Raw genomic sequence first — 25,000 nt, 5'->3', positions numbered from 1 at the left:
TCAGAAGATTCAGAGCAGCAAGGCAGGAAAAGATGTAAGTATAACAGAGTCTCATCTCAAGTTTTGCTTTACTGAGTCCCACTCCAGTGCCATAAGTTCATATCCCTGCAGGGGTTGTAAAGAACAATTTGTGTGCATTTTGCCATGCCGTCATTAGTAGTTTGGTATGTGATTTTCAGGAATTGTATTAAAATGCCAACTGCTATTTTAGTCATGTTGTGTGTTTTTTTTTTTTTAACATCGTTATTTTTTCTTACCTCCCAGCTGGCGGACCCCGTACTCCAGTAAGACAGAAGATGAAGACCATGAGCCGTTCCCTCCAGATGCTGAATGTGGCCCGGCTCAATGTGAAGGCACAGAAGAGTCAGTCAGATGAACCTCAGCCCAGCGAGAGGGGACCTGTCAAGCAGGGAAAGAGGCGATCGGGAGACAAGCAAGGAGGGAAGGCAGGTGGCAATTTAACACGTAAGTGTCTTAACTGTTCTGCTTCCTCATTTATATGAAGAGTTGAGATTATAAAAAAATAAATTAAAACTTCCTCTCGAGATTTCGCAATTGGTTTTTGTGTTGTCATTCTTAGATTTTAAAAGTGAAGAGGAGCTTCTGTCCCATCTTAAGGAGAGTTACCAGAAGGCTGTGACCGAACGAGACTCCTCTCTGGTTACACAAGTCCAGAACTTCCTTATTCTCATTAAAACATTTCTGAAATCAGCAGACAATCAAGAACTGGAGGTAAGCTGAAAATGTTTGTTTTATAGGAAGGATGTTGATTACAGCTTTGAGTGTGTGGGAAAGGTTCTTATCAAGAACTCTCAAACCTCTAAATTAATGGAAATGCAGGGGTTTTATTTGATAGCCTTTTGAGTGGAACACTTAATATTCCTTCTTGCTGAGCTTCCCATTTTATTTCACAATTATATTTCTCATGCTGAGAATGTCTTGTACTTATGTGAGGTCCTAGGAGATGCTGAAGTAAGTTACATCAAATGAAATACTTAAATTATGACATAAAACATTTTCTTATTATAAAGCTGTAAAGGACGTGGATTGATGTCAGATCCAAAAACCATTCATTTCATTGTAATGGACAAGAAAATGACTGGGTGTCAGATTTGTACCTATTGTGGGATAGTAAGCAATTTCAGCTCAATATTTAATACTTATTTTGAACAAATGAAATGTGACTGAGGTAGCAAGAGGCCCATTTATGATACATTGGAGAAAAAAATAAATCAATATTTCATCCATCTCTGTTGCAGGTGAATTGTGCCCAATTTGTGCAGGAAAACCTTGTTAAGTCCAGTAAATTGATCAGACAGCAGTACGCAAATGCACAAGACAATGAAGCAAAGGTTCGCGAGTGAGTATCTAGGGCTTATAATTTATTTGTGCTGTATTTATTTTCATAACAAAAACAAACATAAGACCTTCCTCAATTATTTGAAGAAATACTAAAATAAACAAATTCAATGACAAAGGTTTTGACTTTGTTGTAAAGACATTGAAATACTTCTGTTGAAACACTTGTCTTTGAATTTTAATTTGTTTTTAGTATTTTTTTTATTGAACAATAGTGAGTGTTATTTGGTTATAGATAAAACATGAATTAATAATACTGGTCAATTATTTCAAGAAACTGACATGCAAAAGGTGTTTCAAAACTGGTGGTCAACATGGACCACCAGGGTTAACCTGAAGTAAAAAAGACGGTTTCCTTTTGGACATCATGATTGAAGATGTAATGCTTGTATTGTGGTTGCTGCCCAGGTGTCAGCTGCAGGTTGTGCTGCGGTTGGAGATGTGTCTCCAGTGCCCTTCTGTTCAGACTGACACAGACCGCCTGGAACAACTGGTAGAGGAGGCAAGTAAAACTGAAGAAAGTTTATTTTATTTTAATCACTGTATTACAGTAATGAAACGTATAGTAACGCATTTAAATAACTGTCATAGTAAGTTCAAAATAAAACTGTAAAAATGCAGGTGAATTGTCAATTGCATTGCCATTTTGCTTTTAGTTATATTACACATACAGTGCTGCTACGTTTTTATGTAAAATTTTAAACCAAATGCACAAATGTTTGTTCTATAAATTCATACTACCTACAGTGCCAGTTAGATTATATTTGCCTTTCTGCTGTGTCTCTCAATCTTTATTTACTTCAGTTAGTAAAAACTGGGTCATAACTGACATCTTGTGGCTGACGAGAGAAGTAAAAGAATGTGCATTTCACAATTCTTGCTTTTCAAAGAGGAAATCGCATTGTTTGTAAACCTTGTGTCTTTAACCTGCTTACCTCTATTTTAACTTGGCTGGTTTTGAACCTGTGAAATGTTTTTGGTCATAGTATTCATTCTGGTTTTTCTGTAAATCCAGATTACAGATATGCTGCGCATTCTCTCCTTGACTAAAGACCCATCTTACCTTGCTAAGTTCCTTGAAGAAGAGATCCTTATAGTGTAAGTCTAACTGTTTAATTTACATGTATGTATCTGTTTGCATGTGTTGGTTAAAGTTATGTAGATTTGTAAAACTGCAAGGCCTGTATGTAAACTAAATATACCCAGATAAGAGTAGTAATGCATATCTGTGAGATTGTACCATCTAGAAGGAACTAAAACCTTAACTAACAGGGAAGGATTCTTTTTCTTTTGCAGGTACCTCAACAGCATTCCAACAATCCTTGGGGATATGTACTCCAGTCTGGGCACACAACTGCCTCAAAAGTTGGATTCGCTTCTTCCTTCAGATTTCTTCAGCGACGAGTCAATGACACAGGAGAGCAACTCTCCAGCTGCTTCACAGCTTTCTGCAGCCCCCAGTACATCCTCAGCTGGCGGGGGCCTGCGTATCAGATCAGCTGAGAAAAAAAGGTGAGACTGCCCCCAAGAAAGTGGACTATAGTGCAGAACATGGAAACCGTGTGGCCTGAGTATTTTTTGTTTTGTTTAAATGTTACAGCTTTATCTGAACTTGCAGGTGTAATGTGTTCTGTAGAATAGATATTTATCAATGTATGTGTGTACCTTTTTAAATGAATGTGTGTGAAATACCACCTTTACTATTTCATTTATTTTTTTAGGAGTGGTATGCTGACTCGTCATCGAAGCATGAGTGATGCATCTCAGAGTTTACGGCAAATTGAAATGCCCAAGAAGTCTGCAAGAAGGGTAAATCTAGATTGGGGGGGGGGGGGGGGGGGTTCTTTATGGGAAAATCCTGCAGTGTACTTCTCAAAAGATCATTTGTAAATAAACTAATTGCGTGGAACAGGTTTTAATATTGCTGATTTTTGTCTTATTTATTAGGAAAGAGTCAAGTCTCGTCTTTCTTTTGCTGTGGAGCTACCTTGTCCTGAACCTCCACCACCCAAAGAAGTACAAGGTGAATATTTCAAGTCATTTGTTGTTCACACATAAAGTAACTTCTGGAACAACATTTTGATTTTTTTATAGGTGACCTGTTTTGTCATTTTTAGAATGTTTAATATATATCTTTGAATTTAAACAATCTTGAACTCTGTTTTGTCTCATTATGATTGAATTATTTTCTTGGCAGCCAGCTGGGCTACTTGTGGGTCATACAGTCTGGGTGTCAATCCCATTCCCACTTGTTCCTACTTGACCATGTCTCCCCAACTTGGCTAGTAAGAGCAATGTGTATGGAAGGGGTCTTTTCTGCTTAGCTTGTGCTTTTTACTAATGTCTGTTTCTGCAGAGGTAACAAAGGTACGCCGGAACCTGTTCAATCAAGAGTCACACACTTCTATTAAAAAAGCTAAGCTACCAAGGAGCCAGTCTGCTGTGGAGGGACTGAGGCACAAGCGTTCAAGGTCTAAGGAAGATGTGAAAGGTAATGGCATTTGTCCTCTAGAACACAGTTGAATGCATGATGTTATATAGTATAATATCATACAAATGTACAACAGTATTGAAGTTAATTGTTGAAGGTGTGGTTTCTGCAACTTTTAAAGGTGAAATCTGCTAAACGCAGCTGACTGGATCTGTCAATACAAAGGTTCTTGTGACTTATTTTTAGTATGTGCTCGTTGTACTGTTTCCAGTTTCAGATAATCACAAGCTTCTGACTAAAAAGGTCTCGGAAACACCTCTGCACAAGCAGGTCTCAAACAGGCTGCTGCACAGACAGATTAAAGGAAGGTCAGTACCACCGATACTCCAAGGCTGTTTCCATGGCTTCAAAAAAGAACAACTGCTCTTAATTGTTTGCTGTTCTTAATGAGAGAGTTAGCTACAGTAATCCGTCGCATGTCCGACAGCGGTGGGACCAGAGTAAGGGCGGATATGTAAAAAGGTTATAGGTTACAGCTGTAAGAATTACTGTATTCACACAATTATTGTTTTCAGATTCAGCTTTTATTAGGGAGCTCCCCTAAATCCCTTGTTTAGAAAGGTACAGGGTATTGATGCTTGTGTCAGAGTAGCCGTGTGGGTGCGTGCATTCGCTGCTGAGTGAGAACTGAGAGAGTTGAAGTTGATACGCCCCCTGCAGGCGAACAGAATTTATTTGCATATTAACACACTGAACAGCTCACGTGACACTACCAGCAATGGCAGCGCATGGAGCACATGCAACACAATGTATGAAAACTTAATAACAACAATAATAAACTAACGTTGCTGAAGAGGATGATCATGGTGGGTAAATGGTTAGGGAGGATACGTGACGGATTACTGTATTTTAGTGCTCATAAGTGTCTTAAGTTAAATCCTTAACTACTGCCAGTTATACCAATAACACATTATTGAAGTTTGTACTGTAGTGAATTGTATTTTCTATATGATTCAGGAACTCGATCACTGCTTCTGACGTCTGCATTGTGGAGGAATCCCCTGTGAAGCTAGAAAACGGTGAGTTTGCTTTTCACCTGGCTTGGGTAAAATAGTCCAAGACTTGTTCTAATCTGGGCATGTGAAACTAGCCATCAGTTTGTAAACTGGGAAAACATCTACACACAACTGCCAGTAACTTTACAATATATATTCGCAGCTTGAAACCCCAGCAACAAAGGTGTAGGGAGCACAAATCATCTTGTGTAAGGTTGTAATGTCTTTTCCCACCATCAGCCAGTGCTCTTCAAAGCAATCATTCATTTTAATTTCTGATTGTAGAGACTGACTTGAGAAGGAGCCCTCGAATCAAGAAGCTCTCTTTTGGCAGGAGGCACTCCAGCTCCTTCTACTCCAGTTCCCAGCCACAGTCTCGGAACCTGGAGAGGGTCCATTCGGCTTCCCAACTGACCCTGAGTGATAGCAAAGCAGGTGAATACGGCACTTGGCTTGCAGGTTATCAGCAAGGTCCACATTTTAGAAATACCTTATTTTCAGGATGTCAGTTTTGCATGCCTTAATTTACCTTTTTAAATGTGGTAAAATAATCCTCCTGTGATGATTTTCAGTTCTATGGGGTGGAGTAAACATTTACTATTACTATTTATTAGCAGGGGAGGTGGGGGTTGGGGGTTACTAGATTGAGTATTGGTGTACTTGCTGATGTTGAGTAAAATGTAGGTCATTTCACCAAGGTATTACTTTTTTTGTGTGTGTAATTGAAACAATACTTGTATTTCAGGCAAGCTGAATATTCAGATCATCAGGTCTCCAGTACGGCTACTCTTTGGTGCCATGGGCTCTCCCAGCCACTCTGAAGCCTGTGGTTCCAGGGAGGAGAGAAGGGCTGGTATGGAAGTTTCTGAGAAACTAGAGTGTCAGGTACGTACCACACCATGTCACTAATACAGTGCCATTAAATTGTTGAAGAAGGAGCAAAACCAGTTCGAATATTTCATTTATTCTACAGATTCCTAAGAAAACTCAAAGGAAGCTATGGAGCCCCACGGACAGAGGCATAACTCTTCGGAAATCTCCACGTACACCTCCCAGGATCCCATGCCAAACCCCTGTGATGAGCCCTGTCCTGGGAATAAGATCAGAGACACATGGGTCGTCATCTTGGAAGTTAAGTGGCAGTCCTTTCAAATCTCCTATTCGGAGAAGCCAGCGTTTGATATTGGGAACTCCTCTCAAGGACAGCTCACCAGGCAACCGTCTGAGGACACCAGTAAAGAACTTTGTGGAATCCCTGTTGCCTGCAAGAACACATGCAAAGTCTGGTATTTCGGAAAGCCCAATCAGAACACCCAAAAAAACTGTGACCTGGCCGCCTTCTCCACACAAACCCAGGCTTCAAGGACAAGCTCATGTGGCGTTCAGAGTACCAGAGTCCCCCTGCAATCTATCTCGCCACTCCCCAAGAATGTTAAGGACACCTACAAAAAACTGTACCCCAAGAAAGAGTCCTCAAACACCAGGTATGCCAAGAGCGATAATGAAAACCCCTCAAAAAACAGGTACTCTGCAAACTCCTACAAGATCCCAGAGAAAAACAAATTCACCAGCAACTTTAATGAGCTGCCAGGGTCCATGTGCTCCCAAATCTCCAGTGGGAACTCCACCAAACCAAATTGCCACAAGAACTTCACTGAGAATCACTGGACAATTAGGCACTCTTAGAAAAGGTCATTCACTATTTGTAGATTCCCCCCAGAAGGCAGGACATTTTACCCCAGAAAAAGAACCTTGGAAAGCAAGCTTGGTTGTCCCCCTAACTCCAAGAACACCTAAAGCCTCCAATTCCTGTACACCATTGAGAAGTGATACTGGAGCAGAGCTGTGTGGCAATTCCTCCCCTGTTAAACAACCTGCTAGGACTCGACAGAAAAGTCCTCTCATTCCACAGAGGATTCTTAAAAGGTCGGGAGGAACACCTTTGAAAGGCACTCCTAAAAACCCTGTACGGACTCCATTGAAAAGTAGCAACGATAATATCACACCAAAGAAACACCTTCAGAAGATGGGTGGAACAACTTTAACAGACAGGCTAGAGACCGCTGATACAACAGCTCTTGCAAGTGCATTTTCCAGCTCTCCTGTTAAGGCCAACACCGTGAGCAAGCCACTGGGTGGCAGAAAGAATCTGGAGAAAACCAAATTACTTTCAAGTTCAAGGTCTTGTGGGTACCTGCAGCAGACTGCCAGCACTGATGAGATTAGTGCCCCTAAACCGAAGAGAGCCTTCAAGTCAGACAGCATGGGCAGCACCCAGACAGGTGTTGACTCTGTTTGTAAACAGCTGCCAGGATTCTCGGAGCTCTCCCAGAACAAAGCCAGTTCCCAGTCTGACATGGTATCTGTTTCAGAGAGGCTGGACTCGTCTTCCCAGGCTAGCACATGCACATCTGGGTCTTTCGCAACAACAGAAGAGGAGGAGAAGGAGGAGAGCATTGAAATCACTGGCGCCACAATCCTAAAAACCGAGGATCTTAAAATGAATATTTGTTTCACCAGAAAACCCTCAAAGTCTGATGAGGGGTTTGAATTTTCCTCCAGAAGACCAGGGGGCTCCTCTTCCACCCCTGGACCCAGTTATGGGTTCCGTTGGACCCCTGATCGCCAGCAGAGGCGGGCAGCCGCCCGTCTTGGGAGCCCAGAGGAACCCCCAAAGTTTTCTACTCCCCGGATCTCTCGAACACCTAGCCAACGGCGCACCCCAGCCACTCCAGATACTCCCTCCTACCAAGTAGAGCTGGAGATGCAGGCTTCGGGACTGCACAAACTGAAGATCAAACGAACAGATTCCTTTAATGCCGGGGAAACTGGTGTAGAGAGTAGCCTGAAAGCGTTTCCTCAGGGCAGCAAAAAGACAAAAAGAGCAGGACCAGCCAGTCCGCTCACTCGTTACCCCAAGCGCAGGCACACTGGATATGCTTCCCCCTCTTCGCTTTGCACTCATAGCACACCTGGTGAAACAACGCCAGGAAAAGGTGGGGTGCAGACTTATATCTGTCAGTCCTACACCCCAACACGGCATTCCAACACCCCCTCCCCTTCTGGAATCGGAGAAGCTGCCCGATGGACTCCATCACCTCAGAGACGAGGAAGGTCCACCCCAGAGAGCCTCATCAACTGGCCCCGGAGGAAGAAGGCTGGAGGAGTAGGCGCAGGTGTTGGCGGTAAGGATAAGTGGGTAGCAGGTGTGCCTCTGAGCAAGGAGGCTGAAAATTTGAAATTGCTGGAGGATCCTGAGCTGGTAGGAGTCTGCAGGCTCCAGGATATCCAATCTTTGGATCATAGAGACAGTCAAGACTCCAGAGAGGCGTTTGGCCTGAGGTCGAGGAAGAGAGGCAGCAGCGAGGCCTTTTCCCCAGATGAGGATGATGGTCAGAGGAGAACGAAGAAACCCCTTCTAAGCAGGCTTGAGGATTTGGACATCGCTGAAGATCTGTGTAACCAGTGGGGAGACAGCGAATCCCTGCAGTGCAACAACCAGTTTTTCATTGACAAAGACTTTGTCATCTCAGGTAAGATCGCTTTGGTTTAGACGTGCAGCTTCTCCAAGTCTTTACAATCGCTGTTCAGCAGTATTGCATTGACCACCTTACTGCGGACAAAATTAAATTAAGTGATTCCACTCTAGGGCGTTCTAAAAGCGTGTTAAGAACTTAATGTTTTGACAGGGCTTTTCAACTTGATTACTGTGCTCTGTTGTGGTTCTTGAGATTCTGTTAGGATATACTTGTCATTCGCTGTTAAAGGCCTGTCAAGAAAATGTTCCAGGTGGTGCTGAATCCAGATTGGCATTTTACTTGCAGGTAGAGAGGAGGCAGTTTTCAGGCAGCAGTCTGCTAGTTTGGCCTTTCTTGCTACTCTACTGTATAATTTAATCGTAATGTTTTTTTTTCTATAGCTGTGACTCCGCCAAGCTGCAAATTGAGGAAGCCCATATCTGCAAGTGGCCTCCTGGCGTTGACTCAATCTCCATTGCTGTATAGGGGCAAGACTACTTCCTCAAACAAGAAGGGCTATGCAAGATGTAAGTTTGATTGAACTGGTGTACAGAAATGCTTTTTTTTAAGTCGGTGGGTTTCACTTTTAATCTAGTAATAGATCTACATTCTGTTTTTTCTATTGGGGATGTATGTTTGGTTTGTATGTAAATATTTCTACATCCTTTTTATTTGATTAAGACCTAAGTTCACAGATTGATATTCTAATCCTTTTCGCAGATGATGAGTCCGGCCTGGACACATCTTCACAGAAGGCAGCGGCAGTACCCACGGTCGCAGAGCAGGACATGTCCCCATTTAACAGAGTGCCCAGGCAGCGATCAGTGAACATGACCTACAGCAGGAAGAAGCTGTTGTAGTTCATAAGACTCCCGCTGAAATATTTCATTGTGAACTCTTCAATTTTTTACATTTTTTTTTTTTTTTAACAAGCCTGCTGATTTTATTTTTTTCCTATTTTATTTAAACCTGGGGAGTCTCTTCAGGTCAATGTTAAGCAGTGGTTGCGCTGGCTAGAATTTATTTTGTTTATTTTTTAACCAAATGATTCTGGTTGTGAATTATGTGTTTTGTTATGTTTGTCTTTTAAATAAGGGGGCGATATGTAGATTGGTTGTATATATTATACAGATTATTTAAATATTAGATTAGCTAATTAATGTGAATGAATGAAAATATTTTACATATTCAGTATAATAACAATTCTTGTTTTCTAATGTAATGGAATTGCTCAATGGTCAGAAGCCTTTTACGGTTTTTATTTCTTGGTTTACATGTTTTCTGTGTTTTGAGGGGTTTTCAAAAAGTGTTTGTATAATTGACTTCCAGGCAGCTTACGCAAAGTGTGGCAGAGCAAAGCTCTGCCCTTTTTAAATTGGCAGGGATGGGGTTAATTTCCCCTACCTGCCTGGGTTTATTTTGGTCAGGTGGCTGGGGTTGATTAGGTTAATTAACGACCAATCAGCGCCCAGCCACCTGACATAAAAGGAAGCCTCTGCTTCTTATTTGGGAGGAGGGAGTTGAGGAAGCAGGTTGGTAGTGTTTGGTTTGTGTGCATTTTTGAGGTTTGTGAATCCCAGTGAAGGCATTGCCCAGCCTGGAAACCATTATTTTGTACATTTTGCTTTTTATCTTTCTTTTTGTGTTTAAATCCCTTTATTTTGCCCTTGTGCACTTTTATTTTGTGTTATTTATAATAAAATTAGTATTTTTTTTAACTGCAGACTATCTCTGGATCCCTGTCTACTCACCAGTCTGCCAGCCTGAAGCTAAGGTGTCCACTTCCTGCTGTTGCCACCCACACAGGTTGATATGTGATTAGAGTCACGGCGTGTTTTTTATCTTAACCGGAACATTTCTTTCTTCTAGCCTTACTCAGAGTTTACCACATGATATGGTGTGTGGGTGTGTAATGGGTATATATATAAATATATATATATATATATATATATATATATATATATATATATATATATATATATACACACACACACACATTAGAAACACACATTTAATGTTCTGTTGACCTATGGAGGGGCATGATTGTAGAAAAAAAATGGTTTCAAGTATTACATAAAAGAAAACCTTAAAGAAAGTGGGGTCTGAAATTGTGAGTTCTGGTAGAAAGTTTCTTGCTAATTGGTGCAGACAGTAAAAGAAGCGCCTCGCTTCTGGGTTTTTGTACAATGCAGGTAGAAGGATGCAAGTAAAACGTAATGACAGGCATATACAGTTAGAGCTGTCAGTGGCACATTTCATGACCCTTTCCTGGAAGGTGGGGCTGGGCACTAGCTGATCAGAGTTACTCTAATCTCAAGCGGAAGAGCTCTTATAAAAACTGGGCACTCCCAGTCAAAGTCACCTTGCCAGCAGCAGCAGAGCCCACAGCAGCCAGCTCAGAAGTACCAGGTAGGCATACTGTCGATTCCATCTTACTGAGGATTGAAATGCTTCATGCATATAACATGACCTTTTCTTTTGTTGTTTTTATACGAAAATATGATTTAAATGGTTAGGGTTCCTCATGGACCTCTTATTGTAGTCTAAATTGTGTGGAGTGTCCTGAGTTCTGCAATAAGCACCCTAAACATTTAGTATGTACTGAGTCCTATAACTGTAAGGTAGTACAAGTTAAATTTTTATGTTGGTTTCACAACATGAAAAGCAATGCAGTCAACCTTATAACCACGTGCTCTGGGTGTAAACTACAAGACATCTAGAAATATTTTGTGTACAGTGCCTAATGGATTTGAGAACCAGAACCAGTTATCCAACTTGTATTTTGGCTTTTTATTTTTTTTTTTTGTTAACACCGTTTTCATTTTTGCAAGGACGTGTTGTTAAATCAAGTAATTTGAATTGGTAGAAATGTAATAATGCCACTAAACGTTTGGGATTCCTTTCAAAATGGGGATATCAAGGAATACCGCCCCATTTAACGAGGCGTAGGGTTGCATTACATGTGAACGGGCCTTTGTCACTTAAATGTCCGTTAAAACCTTGTTTGAAAGAGTTGGAGCCTTTGTGTTCTCTGGAAGAGGAGGGGTTGCGAGTTCGTATCTTTGAAAGGTAATTGTTCCTGGATAAGATCCAAGTGGACTCTGAACCGGGAAACATTGCCCTGCTACGAACGCATTGTGTGAACCATGTTTGAGAGTGTTTCATGGGATATTAAAGATCAAGTTACTTAAATAAAAAAATAAATAATACTGCAAAATGTTATCCGATGTGTCTTTGTTTGCTATGCGTGTTACTAAGGGTTGTACAAACATGGTTTGGTTGGTTATGCACACATACACACGTACGTATATGTATATACTGAGCATCAAAAGAAATGTTTCTGGTTTCTTTTTAATCACTCGATCATTCATCCTTGACTATGACGCGCTTGAGTGACTATGATTGAAGCATATGCACTTAATCACCTAATTAGTGAGACAATTGATTGGACTCTGGATACAGAGAAACTCAGAAAAAAAAAAAAAAAAAAAAAAAACAATATGCCACGTCTGTCAAGAGAGCAGCGCCTTCGTGCGATCGGCATGTTGGAGGCTGGACTAGGGCAGCGTACTGTGGCTCACTGTCTTGGGTGCTCACAGCCAACAATTTCAAACCTGGCAAGACGGTATAACCAGACACACTGTCAATGACAGGCCACAAACTGGGAGACCAAGAGTCACAACACCTGCCCAAGATTTACAGATCATTTTGCAGCATCTTCGTTATGTCAATTGTTAATCGGCACAATAAAAAGTCACTGCACCTGCTTTTTCGACCACATCTACTGAATTTTATCAAAATATAAGTGATACGTTTCTTTTGATGCTCTGTGTGTGTGTGTGTGTGTGTGTGTGTTATAAAAAGATTAATTTACTTTTGTCCTTATTTTATACATACGGTGAATAGTATCAGAAAATCAGAAAATACGTAATTTGCGCTTATGTCACAAAGAAAATTCGCCACCGATTGTGACGACTAATTCACTCACTGGCGGTTCATTTGATCCATCTCTCGTTCAATGCCTCTGCATATATATCGAAAGGTAACGGGTTTCAACGCGGAGACACTAGTTCTCAATTCATAGTATGGTAATGGATTTAAGGTTACAGTATCTCATTGGACAGTTCTGCAGCAATCTCGTCCATATTAATTGTATAGAGGTGGATGATACATCGTAATGAATGACACCAAAGATTTAAATAGTTGATCTACTGGTATAGTATTTGAGAGATCTTACATTGATGAAGTGATAATTGGAATTCCTGGAAATGTTTCAGCGGTAGCACAGTATGAAGGTTATGTTTTGCGTAATGAGATTTACAGAGCCCTCACACGAGAGCCCCGTTATCTAATTGATATTATTTTATTTATTTATTCGATGATTTATTTGGAAGGCTTTGTTGCTTGGATACCACCAGCAAGCAAGCGCCACGGCCCTGTCCAGATCGTACACATCCATCACACTGTCTAACTGCAATCTAATCAAGAGCAAAGCAACAAATCCGCATTGTGTGGTTGTACACAATTCTGGATATAATATATATTCATTTCTTAGAAATGCATTTAGATGTTAGTGTACATTTAGTTTGCAATTTGTCTGGCGCATGCTTTTTGGAAAGCCTATTCTTCTAACAAACGTTTGGAGCTGTGCACTTTTGCTCAGCCCATGCTATAATCACAAAAGACCATTAGTTGTACACCTACCATGCAATTTTAAGCAATTTAAAAACGACACACTCATTCCAGTATACACGTCAAATCAGTGCTATAGTCCTTGAAACAGTCACGTCTATAAAGACCCGAGTTCTGTCTCAGAATATGGATTAACAGATTTGACGCATCTGATGGATTTTGTCTTTTTTTTTTGAGTGCGAGAGGGGGTGGGTTGTTGCTGCAGTCTTTGATCTCATCGCGTATAGTTCTGCTTCATTTAGCAGTCGCACCACGTTCTGTCTCTTATTAACCTCTTTCTCTCCTGATCCATTTATTTACACTCTTCCTCTCTGTTGTTGTTTTGGGACCGTTACAGTTTGTGGAGGATTGGACAGCAGTCGTTCTCTCTGCCTTTCTCTAATTGTGGGACAAAATGGCAAGCACCTTCACTCGGGTTTTGTCAAGGAAGAGGATCGTGGGTATCCTGTCGTTGGCTGGAGCTGGGTCCTTAGTAACGGGCTACCTGATCAACAAGGACAAGGTCCATGCTTCAGTAAAATCCAGTAGGAGAATGTACCCGGCAAGGTAACCACTATATCTACCACCTTATAGGCGCTAGGAACTACAACACCCCCTTTCGTCGACTTCTTGAGAAAAGAGGCTTGACCCATAACACATTTAAGATGTTAAAATTGCAAACTGTACATTTTCTGCTCGCCACATATGTTTGCGTAATAATAACATTCTAGGTACAAGGCACTGTGACGGAGATGCATAGGGCATTATTTAGTTAAGTGTGGTTGAGATCTTTAAATAGACACAATCAAGAGTGTTTTAGTGTTACCATAATCAGTAAAAATACAGGGTGAAAAAAAAAGCGTATGCAACGGAATATGATTACAGATTTATTTCCATGGACACAAATCACACGACATGGCCTGTTTAAAACGCATAGCTTTGATTGTGTTTGTGCTGTACAATGAAGCCTCATTCTCTGATCTATTAATCCCAACGAAGCAATGCATTTGTAACAATAAACTTTCTCGTCTATCTTTGGGGAACCTTTAGAATTCTAATTGAAATGTTTTAAGAAATTTGAAAACATTGCTTGGTTCTGTTTATTCTTATTACAATAGAAAAATAATACCATCATTAAACCACAGCTGCAAGAAAATGACAGCTTTGTATAAATGTATGAAACAAGCATAGCTGCACACTGTACTACAACCATTGAACCTAGAAATACAAAACGGGTTAGCCTCACAATGCAGTACCTTTAACGAGTATAATAGTGTTAGGACGTGACATTTAGATCTTGATGACGCGTCTGTAAAAATCACAACAAATCGCACGTTGCAACAAACGTGAATCCAATTTCATTGCGAGGCTGTAACTGGGATTTTGACTGGCTACCAGCAATGCAGTGAAGAGCCCGGCTCTGGGGTGCAGTATAAATGTGACTGTGGTTTTATTATGGGATTGATTTCTTTTTTCTCCATGACAGTGCTGAGTACCCTGACTTGAGGAAGCACAACAACTGTATGGCCAGTCACTTGACCCCAGCTATCTACGCAGCGCTCATTGACAAAGCCACCCCCAGTGGCTTCACCCTGGACCAGTGCATCCAGACCGGGGTGGACAACCCCGGCCACCCATTCATTAAGACCGTTGGCATGGTAGCTGGGGATGAGGAGTCCTACCAGGTGAGGGGGAAGGAGTACATTAGGGACAGCGTGGACATGGGTAAGAGTGACATACAAATGCGTGGATATGGGTAAGAGTGACATACAAATGTGTGCATATAGAAAGAAAAGCAACACAATAAGTAATTTATTTTGTATTTATCTAATTGTACTTACAAGCAATTTAAACAATGAGTTGTGTTGTCAGAATTGCGTCATAGTTCCCAAAATAAAAATGAACTAATTCTATATTTTCTGTTCAGGTATTTGCTGAATTATTTAACCCTGTCATTAAGGAGAGGCACAACGGTTATGACCCCCAGATTATGAGACACCCCACTGACCTAGACGCCAGTAAGGTAGGTACAGGAACTCAATCCCATAGCATTAGTATTAGGATCTAACATCAATACTAAATACATGTGACATGTTATAGGGTTTAAGACACCCTGTCCCCTGTTATTTTATTTCAATGTACCTTCATTTAACTCAATCAGTGAAAACATTTCCTCTGCGTTTTTCATTCAGATCCGGTCAGGGGTTTTCGACGAGCGCTATGTGCTGTCTTCACGGGTGCGGACGGGCCGCAGCATTCGGGGGCTCGCCCTGCCCCCTGCCTGCACCCGTGCGGAGCGCCGGGAGGTGGAGCGAGTGGTGGCGGACGCACTGAGCGGGCTGAAGGATGACCTGCTGGGGCGCTACTACAGCCTGACAGAGATGACAGAGGAGGAACAGCAACAGCTCATCGATGTGAGCACATATATAAATATACTGTGCATTGAGAGAGAGATTGAAAACAAAATGTTTGAGACTCATGCCGGCCTTATTAACAGTTTAATACAGCGTGCTCTCTCTTAGTCTTCTTATTGCCCCTTATCGTGTGCCTTCTGTTCTGTCCAGGATCACTTTCTGTTTGATAAGCCCGTCTCTCCGCTGCTGACGTGCTCAGGGATGGCTCGTGACTGGCCCGATGCCAGGGGGATCTGGTAGGTTGTGGATCCTTCTGTTGAAAAAAGAAACTCAGACCTATGTGGCAGGACTGGAAGATCAGCTAAGAAGTATTTAAATCCTACCCCTATTTGAACAGTAGGTTTAAAAAAAAAACACTTGACAGGGCTGGGCAATGCTCCAGTGTGATCGAGATTTATTCGGGCTTGGTTTTCAGTGCCACGCTGTGCCCATAAATATACCAGTGCACTGCCAGATATCACTACCTTAATTCTGTGGCTGGCCCCCTGAGGCTCATCCTACCTCCCGCATGGAGAGCATGCCAAGAGAGCTTCTATAATTCATGCCTGGGTCTGCCCTTCATTCACCCTTTCTCATCTTTCATAATCTGATGCTCTGCAGATCTTTCTGCTTGCTAGATTTCTCTTATACATGATCCCAGACAGAGCTGCACACAAGAGGTTTAACACACACACACTGCAGATGCTTTATACAGACTGTTAACAACATACTTCTAGTAGCACGATATTTGTTATTGCAGTGACTATAGACCATAAATGAAAGAAAGCTATCCCACACTTCAGGTCTCCAGAGCAGTGGGTTATTTAAGAGCTACCGCAGAGCTATTAAACTCACATTTGAGTAAGTAATGTGTCAACACTAGTGTGTAATTCAATTGAAAGGAATATATTACTGAGTAATTGTTTGGGAATTATTGGGTTATTGGTCAATACTGCAATTTATATTTAATGCTATAAAGTGCATGTGCCCTATGCCATCATGTGGTAATTGCATAGTTGCTATTTGGCTACACAGCAATGTCTATATACATATATTTGTACCTTGTAACTAAATGCAATCATGGCAATACTAATTCCAAAAGCAATGCTAAAAATTGTATTCACCAAGTAATTGATCTGCAATATGTGCCCTGTAGATTTAGTCTGATAATTCTTAAAAGCAGTCATTTTTCTTTATGAATGTTTTTTTTATTATTATTTTTTATCAAATTGTAGTTTCTAAGTAATTCCAGCTTTTCAGATGTTTAAAGGCATCGGTGAGCTCCTCCGAGCCTTTCTAATCTATATGTTTTGGCCGTGGCAGGCACAACAATGAGAAGACCTTCTTGGTCTGGGTGAACGAGGAGGACCACACCCGCGTCATCTCCATGGAGAAGGGGGGCAACATGAAGAGGGTGTTTGAGCGCTTCTGCAAGGGGCTCAAGGAGGTACACAGAGACTGACAGGACGGGGATGTGTAGGGAGTCTGGGTGTCTCTAGCGTCTGCCTGGAGACGATTTTAACATACAGCTGGGCCAGCTGGCTTCTTAGTGGTCGGTCCAGGCAGAGCCATGTGTGAAGGACTGCAGGAGAATGTTTGTCACATCAGGTGGGCAAACTGTTTGCCTGGCCTACTGTGAAGCTGCATCCACCCCATAATGATAAAAACATGGTTAAAAAACGTTATGGGTGTCTGTTTAGTATGTGCGTTTAGTGTCTTTGTCTGCATGTGTTATTTACAGTGGTGGTAGTAAACTGTGTGTGCTGTGTGTGATTGCACATTCAGAGCACTGAGGGCTGTGCGTTTTCCGGCAGGTGGAGAGGCTGATCAAGGAGAAAGGCTGGGAGTTCATGTGGAATGAAAGGCTGGGCTATGTCCTGACCTGCCCCTCCAATCTGGGGACAGGGCTGAGGGCTGGCGTGCACATCAACCTGCCTCGGCTCAGCAAGGTAACCTCTCCGTACACATATACTGCTTCATTTTTCCCTTAAGAACACGGAACAGTCTGTGACGTGTTTATAAACCAGGAAACCTAACTAAACTACTGATACTTTCATAATATTTAGCATGCTAGCATAGGAGTGCAAATAACATAGTCATTTATCCACATGAGGCACAGAGCAGGAAACCACCTTGTGAGTATTGACAGGCATACAGACACACACTCCCATAAACTCCTCTGTGGAGCTTAACCCTGCCCTGATGAGCCTCGCTATCCCATTCTCTGCAGGATCCACGCTTCTCCAAGATCCTTGACAACCTGCGTCTGCAGAAACGCGGCACGGGAGGCGTGGACACCGCGGCTGTCGGCAGCACCTTTGACATCTCAAACCTTGACCGTCTCGGCAAGTCTGAAGTAAGTAAATATCTCAAGACATTGAAATATCCTATTGATATCCAAGGTATCCAAGCCATTCGCACTAATACAAGTCTAATCAGTATCTTGTTGTGTTTTGGTCCCTCACAGATAGAAATACACTAAAAGAGACCCCAGTGCATAGCTAGATATATTATTTGTATAACTTTTGTATTCAATCCAATCAATTGAATATACCTCATTTGTAATCAGTGTGGACAAGATAACCTGGTCAGTAGTCCTTGAGTTACAAAGGAGAATCCCAGTCGACAGGTAGTATCATTGCCTGTGTTTGCCCCCGTGTGCAGGTGGAGCTGGTCCAAACCGTTATTGATGGAGTGAATTACCTGATTGAGTGTGAGAAGAGACTGGAAAAGGGGCAAGACATCAAGATCCCTCCAGCCCCAGGCCAGATCAAGTAGAAAGTCCAGGAGGCACACTTGGCAGATACTGTAACAGCTTTTAACATTGCTGTCCTGGCACTGTGTCTCAGATGAACGACAGCATGCAGAAACAAAGCACTGTGTACCTCGAGAAACATTGCAAGGAAATACCTAATAAAACCTGGAGCTGCTAACACAGTCAGCTTTGTTGTGATTATATGATCATATTTCACACAGTGAGTTCAGTACTTACAGCAAGGTGGTAAATATATAATGACATACTAGTAATTAAATACTAGTAACATTATATTCTGAAGAAAGATGTGTAAATAATTAACTACTGTAAAAGACCAATAATTTACATTTAGCTTAATGTACTGTTTTATTGTTTATTGGTAAATAACACAAAGCAATACATATTAACTTATCACAGGATAAGTAACTAAGGATAGGATTCATTTAGTAAGTTTCTTTTTATTTCCAGTTTTGGGTTCATTTACTCTGAAACAAAGGGATTTTGTTCCTGTTTTTCCTTCGTTTTGCTCAAGCAGTCAGCCTCCCTGCCCCAAAAAATGAAATCCTCAAAAGGGAAAGGCTATTGTTTTCCTTGGCATTGCAAACATCAAGGCTGAGGAATCACCATGGTAACATGGAAAAGCTCTGTGAGCATTGGGTCACATGGTCTTGCTGGCAAAAGATGGCTCTTTCAGGTCTGAATTGAGGCAATTTGATTCTGAAGAACGAATGGCTGCTTCTGTTGCTGTTCCCATTGTGCAACTAGACTCCCCCAGTTCAGTTTCCCCAAAAAAACAGAAATAAGTGAGATGCTTCCCTTGCATATAATTAATACAACATATGGAAGGTTACCTTTTTGGCAATGTTGCTTTTCAGATTTACCATTTTCATATTCATTTGGTAAGCTCCGATTTCGAATAATTGTTTTGTGTTTTCTTCAGGGCATTTAAGGGTTGTTCCCCTTCCCCTTAGAGGTAACCCAAAGCATAACAACATGACAGTGTTGGGGGTTTAGTTCTTTTATTATAAACAGTGTTACTGCCCCCCTCCCCACACACACACCTCCACCTTACCCACAAAAAAGCTAAGATGATGAAAGTGGAATCGAGTAACCAAGTGCTTGCAAACCAGTTCACACCAGAGCACACAGAATAGATCCCAGAGCCAGGAGCCACACTGCAGTGCTGTCAGGTGAGGGTTGGGTGAGGGCCAAGTTCCTCCCTGAGAGAGAGAGAGAGACAGAGAGAGAGAGAGAGAGAGAGAGAATCACTGACTGGTTCACAAATCAAGTGACAGTGCCTAGTGTAGTTAGATTCAACTTTAAAGGTTACAAAATATGATCGTCTGTTGATTTAAAAATCAATTAAGCTTAATACTGGTGCTCATAGAAAATAAAATCATAAATATATGTGCACACAAAGTTCAGATTCGAGTTTAAGATCATTGATGCAATTTCAAAATTCTGGCACTGCATTATATGGTATACCATTGTGTAAAGGGAGTGCACCGTACAGTATACTTTGTCATCTCATCCTGCTCTATCTCCCAATAGTGTGTAAAGGGAGTGCCCTTACCCCGGGGATCCTGTATTAGCTCTCCCTCGTACTGCGCCATGGCAACAGCCTGGCTCTGATCACTGCTGAGCTCCGCCCACTGCGCAGGGGTCACTGCTCCTGCCTGCTCGGGGGTCATCCAGGACAGTTGAGCCGTGCTCAACACCACCTGAGAGAGGGAGAGAAGGACTGTTCACTCAGATCTGCTGGCTCAGGCACTAACAGTATGACCCCCAGTCTTTTCTCTCACACAACACTGCCCACTACACTGTCACCATTGATATTCTCACCTAGATTTATTTATTTTTTTATTGGTAAAATAATTTACCAATAAAATGTACTGAAGTGTCTATGAAATGGCATTTAGGCTGGCATGTACATAATGATTTATGAAATATTCGATTCAGTAAGAGCTAAGCCTGGGGACTTTGGCTGTGGTGTTTCTGCCTTCCCTGAGAACTAGTTTTGTTGCCATGGAGATCCCGTTAATGAAATGTCCCCTAAGGTGACTTTTTTTTAACACTGCTGCCAAAAGATTCCTTCAGACAACTGACAAAGAGAATGACGTAGATAATTCAGGGCTGTTTAAAAAACAAATAAAACAGCCATCTGCTGGTGTATTTCAAACACTGGAAATTGCTTTCATACCAAGCGTGTTATCAGGGGTCTCAATACACATCAAAACTAGAACAGCTGCTCCTTGTTACTGACACGCTTCTGAACAGAAACCCACATCAAAACGAAAGCAAATCAACAGAGATGAGCGCACGGTGAAAGCTGTTTCAGCAAGTACGAGGCATGAGACCAACTCCCCAGTAATGCTGTTGAAGCTGACACCCTGGGATCCTTCAAGAAGCTGCTTGATGAGATTCTGGGATCAATAAGCTACTAACAACCAAACGAGCAAGATGGGCCAAATGGCCTCCTCTCGCGTTTAATCTTCCTTATGTTCATAAGTATCTGCTTAATTAGGTCCCTATCACTTCTGTCACAGTGAAATGTACTGTTGAAGGAACTGCAGGTCCAAATAGAGGAGAGATACTTACTGCCAGTTTGCTAGGGCTGACGAGTGCAATGGCTGCTGGGGTCAGTCCCTCCAGCTGCTCTCTGACCAGGGAGGATAGCACCATGTCCGGTAAACCAGCTGAAATCAAGCAGGACATCATTGAGAGCTCTGTGTCCTTTGTAAGGAATAAGGGCAGTGATCATGGTCTGATTTATGTTATAACCAGATGCTACATGTTTATTTCTCATGATAATGTTTATGTGTTAAATATTGGAATCAATTTGGGAAACTAGCTCATTATCTGTCATTGTGCACACTCATTTATGAACCGCATATCAGTTTTCTTACAGCTTTAGTCCTGGAAATCCAACACAGCACTGTAGTCAGGTAAACAGATAACACAGCCACACAGCTGAACAGGGCCCTTTAGCTAATGCATGTATTGATTCAAGCCGATGCAGCACAGTATCTAACCTGTCCATCAGAAAGAGGATTTATACTTTGACGGCTGATTGACACACGTCCTATCCTACAGATTTTGACAAACTCCCAATTTTACATCTACCTGCAAGGGTCCCAATTTCAGTGAAGACCTCTGGGCCCCACTCGCTGACCGGTCCGAAGGCTTGTGTGGTCATGAGCCTTGTAGCCAGAGTCTCGGACTGCAGCTCCGAGCAACGCAGGGGCAGCTCTCCTAGGAACAGGGCCGCCGCACTGCCAGGGAGACATGGGTGACGACAGGAGTAAGGGTTAGGGATAGGGTTAGGCCCTAACTGTTATCTGCTTGAATGTTACGAGATACACAGCTGTTGTTATGGCAATAAATAAAGTGGCTGCCAGAGAAACTGCTTTTTCTGTTTAATGTTCACGGTAATGACTGGGTAAGCTGAATCCTCAAGTATATTCCCATCTTGAAGTATCTGTCGAGGCATTGCCCACCTCCTGCCCAGAGCTCGCGTTGACTGACCTGAGAGTCCTGGGGTCGAGTCTGCTCATTTCAGACGGGGTCATTCCGCAGAGCAGGAACCCGAGAGAGGCCAGCTCGGTCACACCCAGTCGTTCGACCGTCTGGCCACTGCGCCGCAGGAAGCGCAGCACTGCCACTCTCATCTGCAATAGAAACACTCCTCTTTACAGTCTCTACTGCATTCACTTCAAACTCTGGTCCCAATGCACCACCCCCGAACAGACTGTACCAATGAGAACAAGCATTTTAAAATATGCAATTGCTTTCCACAGGAGCCAGGAGAGTGTGGGGGTGTTAGAAAGATGGCCCGCTATCTCAGAAACTGAAACTAGTCCCCGCTTGACACTTTACAGTACCTGTTTAGGGCTCCATTCCTCCATCCCTCCCAGGTAAGCCAGGATCCCCAGGTTTGACAGGTCCAGCTCCTGCAGCTCCCTCTCACTCAGCTGGGTAACTATGCAGCCGAGTTGGAGGATCTGTTCGGCCCTCATGGATTTGACTGGGCCGTAAATCTGTCGACAGACAGCAAACACAGCAGTCTGGTCAAGTCTAGATGCATTTCCTACGAAGTTGAAATTGCAAGAACACTAAACTGTGTGGGATGTCATTGGCTTAGACTGAAGAGAGCCTGGCAGGCTTCATTACAGTGATAGATACGATGAGTGTGCCCACCTGTTTGAACCTGGCCCACACTGCCCTTCGCTGCTCCAAGCTCAGCTCCCGGTCCTGCCCTAGTGTCTCCACACACTCCCTCAGCTCCGGCTCCAACATTCCCGACAGCTGAGCCGCGCTCCAGGCTGCTGGGAACGTCCCCTTGATATCCGAACAGCTTGGACTGAGATCTGGAATACAGATTCCAAACGCAGAACAAAAGGGGTATTAACATTGGCAACCATTTCAATAGTGATACAAAAACAGATTCAAAATACCCGGTGTACTGTACACTGCCGGCGAGTTAAAATGACATCTTCAATTAGAAATTGAGATCGGTCACATCCATCAGTTCAGGTGATTGTAGCCCTCACCTTTCTTGTTCTTCCCTCCCCCGTGGACGATCCTGGCGACCAGACTCTCCTTCTTTTCTCTCTCTCTGTCCATCGTCATGCAGGCCCGGCCCACCTCACTGCCCTTCCAGCGCCGCTCAGCATCCAAAACCTGCTCCACAGAGTCAGGGCTCACCACAACCTGACAAGCACACAAACACACACACAGGCTGAGTTAATGCAATAGAAAGAATTAAACGTTTTCAAGTAATTGAACAGCAGGTCTTATCAGAAACTCAGGAACCCTAACACAAGCAGGCAGAAACATTGACAAACAGGAAGAGAACTGACGTAAACGCACAGTAAAGACATCAGTTCGGAACATTTTCAGAGCACTTCTTACCGTGGGCAGTCTGTGTACGTCCTGAGGAGACAGTGTGAACAGCAGTCTCCCAGCATGCTCCATCTGTGCCAGTGTCCAACCTGACGTCTCTCTGCAACACAGGCAACCGTCTGAGAGAAAGGCATTCTGGGAAAAGAGCTAACCAGTGAAGTCCTGATACAGCTTACTATCAGGAAAATGTGCTCCACCTACCCCAGCATGCCCCTCTCCGTCAGGAGCTGCCCAATCTCTTGCAGGGCGTCCCGCGGCAGGCAGTACCCCTTCACCTCATCCAGGCGCAGCAGCAGGGCCTCACGGTGCACCGCCCCCAGAACACCCAAGTCCAGGAAAGGGAGGAGGGGCCCCAGCAGGTCCATAGAGACCCCGGAGATCCCTCCCTCTGCGGGGACACCCTGCCGAAAGAAGGGGTTCCTGATCAGGAAGACTCGTTATCAATGGGCAAGCTCTGTTCCTGCTGGTTGTCAAGCAAGATCTTGTCACCCCCTGAACTGAAGTACATGGTGCTACCAAGGGAATGGACCGTGGAGGCAAGTGTATCAGTGAAGCACGATGAGGGGCTCTCTCCCCAGCAGGAGAACAGCCAAGCAGGCAAGAGAACAGGACTCAAAGCAATTTCCCATGATGATATCAGCCTCTGTTATTGTGTATTATTACACTTGTGATTTATCTCCAATGGGAAGCTTCATTTAACATGGTGTACTTTGGGTTCCTACAATGTATCTTTGCTGGTAAACTATAAGCACACATGTTTTTTGCCAGTGCGACTGGGAGCATGTTTTTTTCAACAAATAGCCCAGATAAAATTGATTATATTCAAAACGGTCACATCCCAAGGTGGGTGGGAGGGAGAGGACACACTCACCAGAATGAGCCGGGCCTTCTCTGCCAGGATGCTCTGCTTGTGCGGTGGCAGCGTCAAGAAATCAGGGAAGTGTTTGGTGATGTGCTCTAGGATGGATGCCAGCGTAGCATTGGACAGGCTCTCAATCATCCTTACACTGGGTAAAAATACAAGCATGATATCAACATACCAGAAACAACAGGGGCTCAGAGCTGAGGGGCTGGGAGGGCGGCAGTGTGGTCTAGTGGTTAAAGCTGAGGGGCTGGGAGGGAGGCAGTGTGGTCTTGTGGTTAGAGCCAAGAGGCTGGGAGGGAGGCAGTGTGGTGTAGTGGTTAGAGCTGAGTGGCTGGGAGGGAGGCAGTGTTGTCTAGTGGTTAGAGCTGAGGGGCTGGGAGGGAGGCAGTGTGGTCTAGTGGTTAGAGCTGAGGGGCTGGGAGGGAGGCAGTGTGGTCTAGTGGTTAGAGCTGAGGGGCTGGGAGGGAGGCAGTGTGGTCTAGTGGTTAGAGCTGAGGGGCTGGGAGGGGCAGGCAGTGTGGTCTAGTGGTTAGAGCTGAGGGGCTGGGAGGGAGGCAGTGTGGTCTAGTGGTTAGAGCTGAGGGGCTGGGAGGGAGGCAGTGTGATCTAGTGGTTTGAGTTGAGGGACCAGGATGCAGGGTGCTGTTAGGTCACAATCAGGTCCCCACTGCAAACAAAATGTGCCAATTAATGTAAAAAAGAAAGCTTTCTTACGGTAAGTTTGCAGAGAATTGTGGTGCCAGCTGGTAAAGATCTATTACTGGTCTCTTCTGGATTTCCTCAATGATACATTTTCTCTGAGGACAAAACCAAATGATGTATTGGAATCAAGTGGAAACTGTTTCTCGGGTTGCAGGCTGAGTAGCGCTAATGCTAGGAAAGGCTAGAGGCCACACAGATATACTTTTCAACATAGTGTTCACTAAATTCACCTAGTGTTCTCAAAGCTCTTAGTAATGTAATATTCTACTTGTCCTTAATTCAATGTCATCTGTCCAGTGGATACAGGAGGGTCTCCAGCCCTCTGCTAACCAGAGGAATGGTTTTAAAC

The 25,000-nt window shown here is 43.2% G+C and overlaps 3 protein-coding genes across 3 annotated transcripts in view; 2 read left to right on the top strand and 1 right to left on the bottom strand.

The window, feature by feature from the left end:
• Positions 1 to 9,750, top strand: part of LOC121304148 (treslin-like) — a 13,222-nt gene extending 3,472 nt beyond the window's left edge. Inside the window, exons 7-23 of the mRNA XM_041235112.1 lie at positions 5 to 34; positions 265 to 465; positions 581 to 732; positions 1,260 to 1,360; positions 1,768 to 1,861; positions 2,375 to 2,457; positions 2,656 to 2,871; positions 3,081 to 3,168; positions 3,307 to 3,382; positions 3,716 to 3,850; positions 4,062 to 4,158; positions 4,808 to 4,869; positions 5,131 to 5,280; positions 5,591 to 5,730; positions 5,819 to 8,378; positions 8,765 to 8,890; positions 9,084 to 9,750. Coding sequence (XP_041091046.1) covers positions 5 to 34; positions 265 to 465; positions 581 to 732; positions 1,260 to 1,360; positions 1,768 to 1,861; positions 2,375 to 2,457; positions 2,656 to 2,871; positions 3,081 to 3,168; positions 3,307 to 3,382; positions 3,716 to 3,850; positions 4,062 to 4,158; positions 4,808 to 4,869; positions 5,131 to 5,280; positions 5,591 to 5,730; positions 5,819 to 8,378; positions 8,765 to 8,890; positions 9,084 to 9,223 — 4,451 coding nt within the window. The 3' untranslated portion in view covers positions 9,224 to 9,750. The remainder of the gene's footprint in view (positions 1 to 4; positions 35 to 264; positions 466 to 580; positions 733 to 1,259; positions 1,361 to 1,767; positions 1,862 to 2,374; positions 2,458 to 2,655; positions 2,872 to 3,080; positions 3,169 to 3,306; positions 3,383 to 3,715; positions 3,851 to 4,061; positions 4,159 to 4,807; positions 4,870 to 5,130; positions 5,281 to 5,590; positions 5,731 to 5,818; positions 8,379 to 8,764; positions 8,891 to 9,083) is intronic.
• Positions 9,751 to 10,685: 935 nt separating this feature from the next.
• Positions 10,686 to 18,364, top strand: LOC121304123 (creatine kinase U-type, mitochondrial-like). The gene is made up of 10 exons (XM_041235084.1): positions 10,686 to 10,772; positions 13,393 to 13,601; positions 14,521 to 14,719; positions 14,962 to 15,057; positions 15,227 to 15,448; positions 15,599 to 15,684; positions 16,751 to 16,874; positions 17,242 to 17,376; positions 17,658 to 17,783; positions 18,092 to 18,364. Exons 2-10 carry the CDS (start codon positions 13,450 to 13,452, stop codon positions 18,203 to 18,205), a joined length of 1,254 nt encoding a protein of 417 aa, XP_041091018.1. The 5' UTR covers positions 10,686 to 10,772; positions 13,393 to 13,449; the 3' UTR covers positions 18,206 to 18,364.
• Positions 18,365 to 18,601: 237 nt separating this feature from the next.
• On the bottom strand, positions 18,602 to 24,761 carry LOC121304429 (stereocilin-like). Its single transcript, XM_041235579.1, has 12 exons — positions 24,664 to 24,761; positions 23,956 to 24,091; positions 23,286 to 23,485; positions 23,094 to 23,184; positions 22,733 to 22,892; positions 22,380 to 22,549; positions 22,064 to 22,219; positions 21,708 to 21,850; positions 21,306 to 21,454; positions 20,781 to 20,878; positions 19,756 to 19,903; positions 18,602 to 19,402 (listed from the first exon to the last, which is right to left on the bottom strand). The coding sequence occupies exons 2-12, from the start codon at positions 24,082 to 24,084 to the stop codon at positions 19,314 to 19,316; spliced, it is 1,533 nt and encodes a 510-aa protein (XP_041091513.1). The 5' UTR covers positions 24,085 to 24,091; positions 24,664 to 24,761; the 3' UTR covers positions 18,602 to 19,313.
• Between the last annotated feature and the right edge of the window lie 239 nt (positions 24,762 to 25,000).

The sequence above is a fragment of the Polyodon spathula genome, chromosome 37, assembly GCF_017654505.1.
Source record: "Polyodon spathula isolate WHYD16114869_AA chromosome 37, ASM1765450v1, whole genome shotgun sequence".
Taxonomy (NCBI): Eukaryota; Metazoa; Chordata; class Actinopteri; order Acipenseriformes; family Polyodontidae; genus Polyodon; species Polyodon spathula.
Note: the sequence above shows the minus strand (reverse complement) of the source record. Positions and strands in the feature narration are given on the sequence as shown.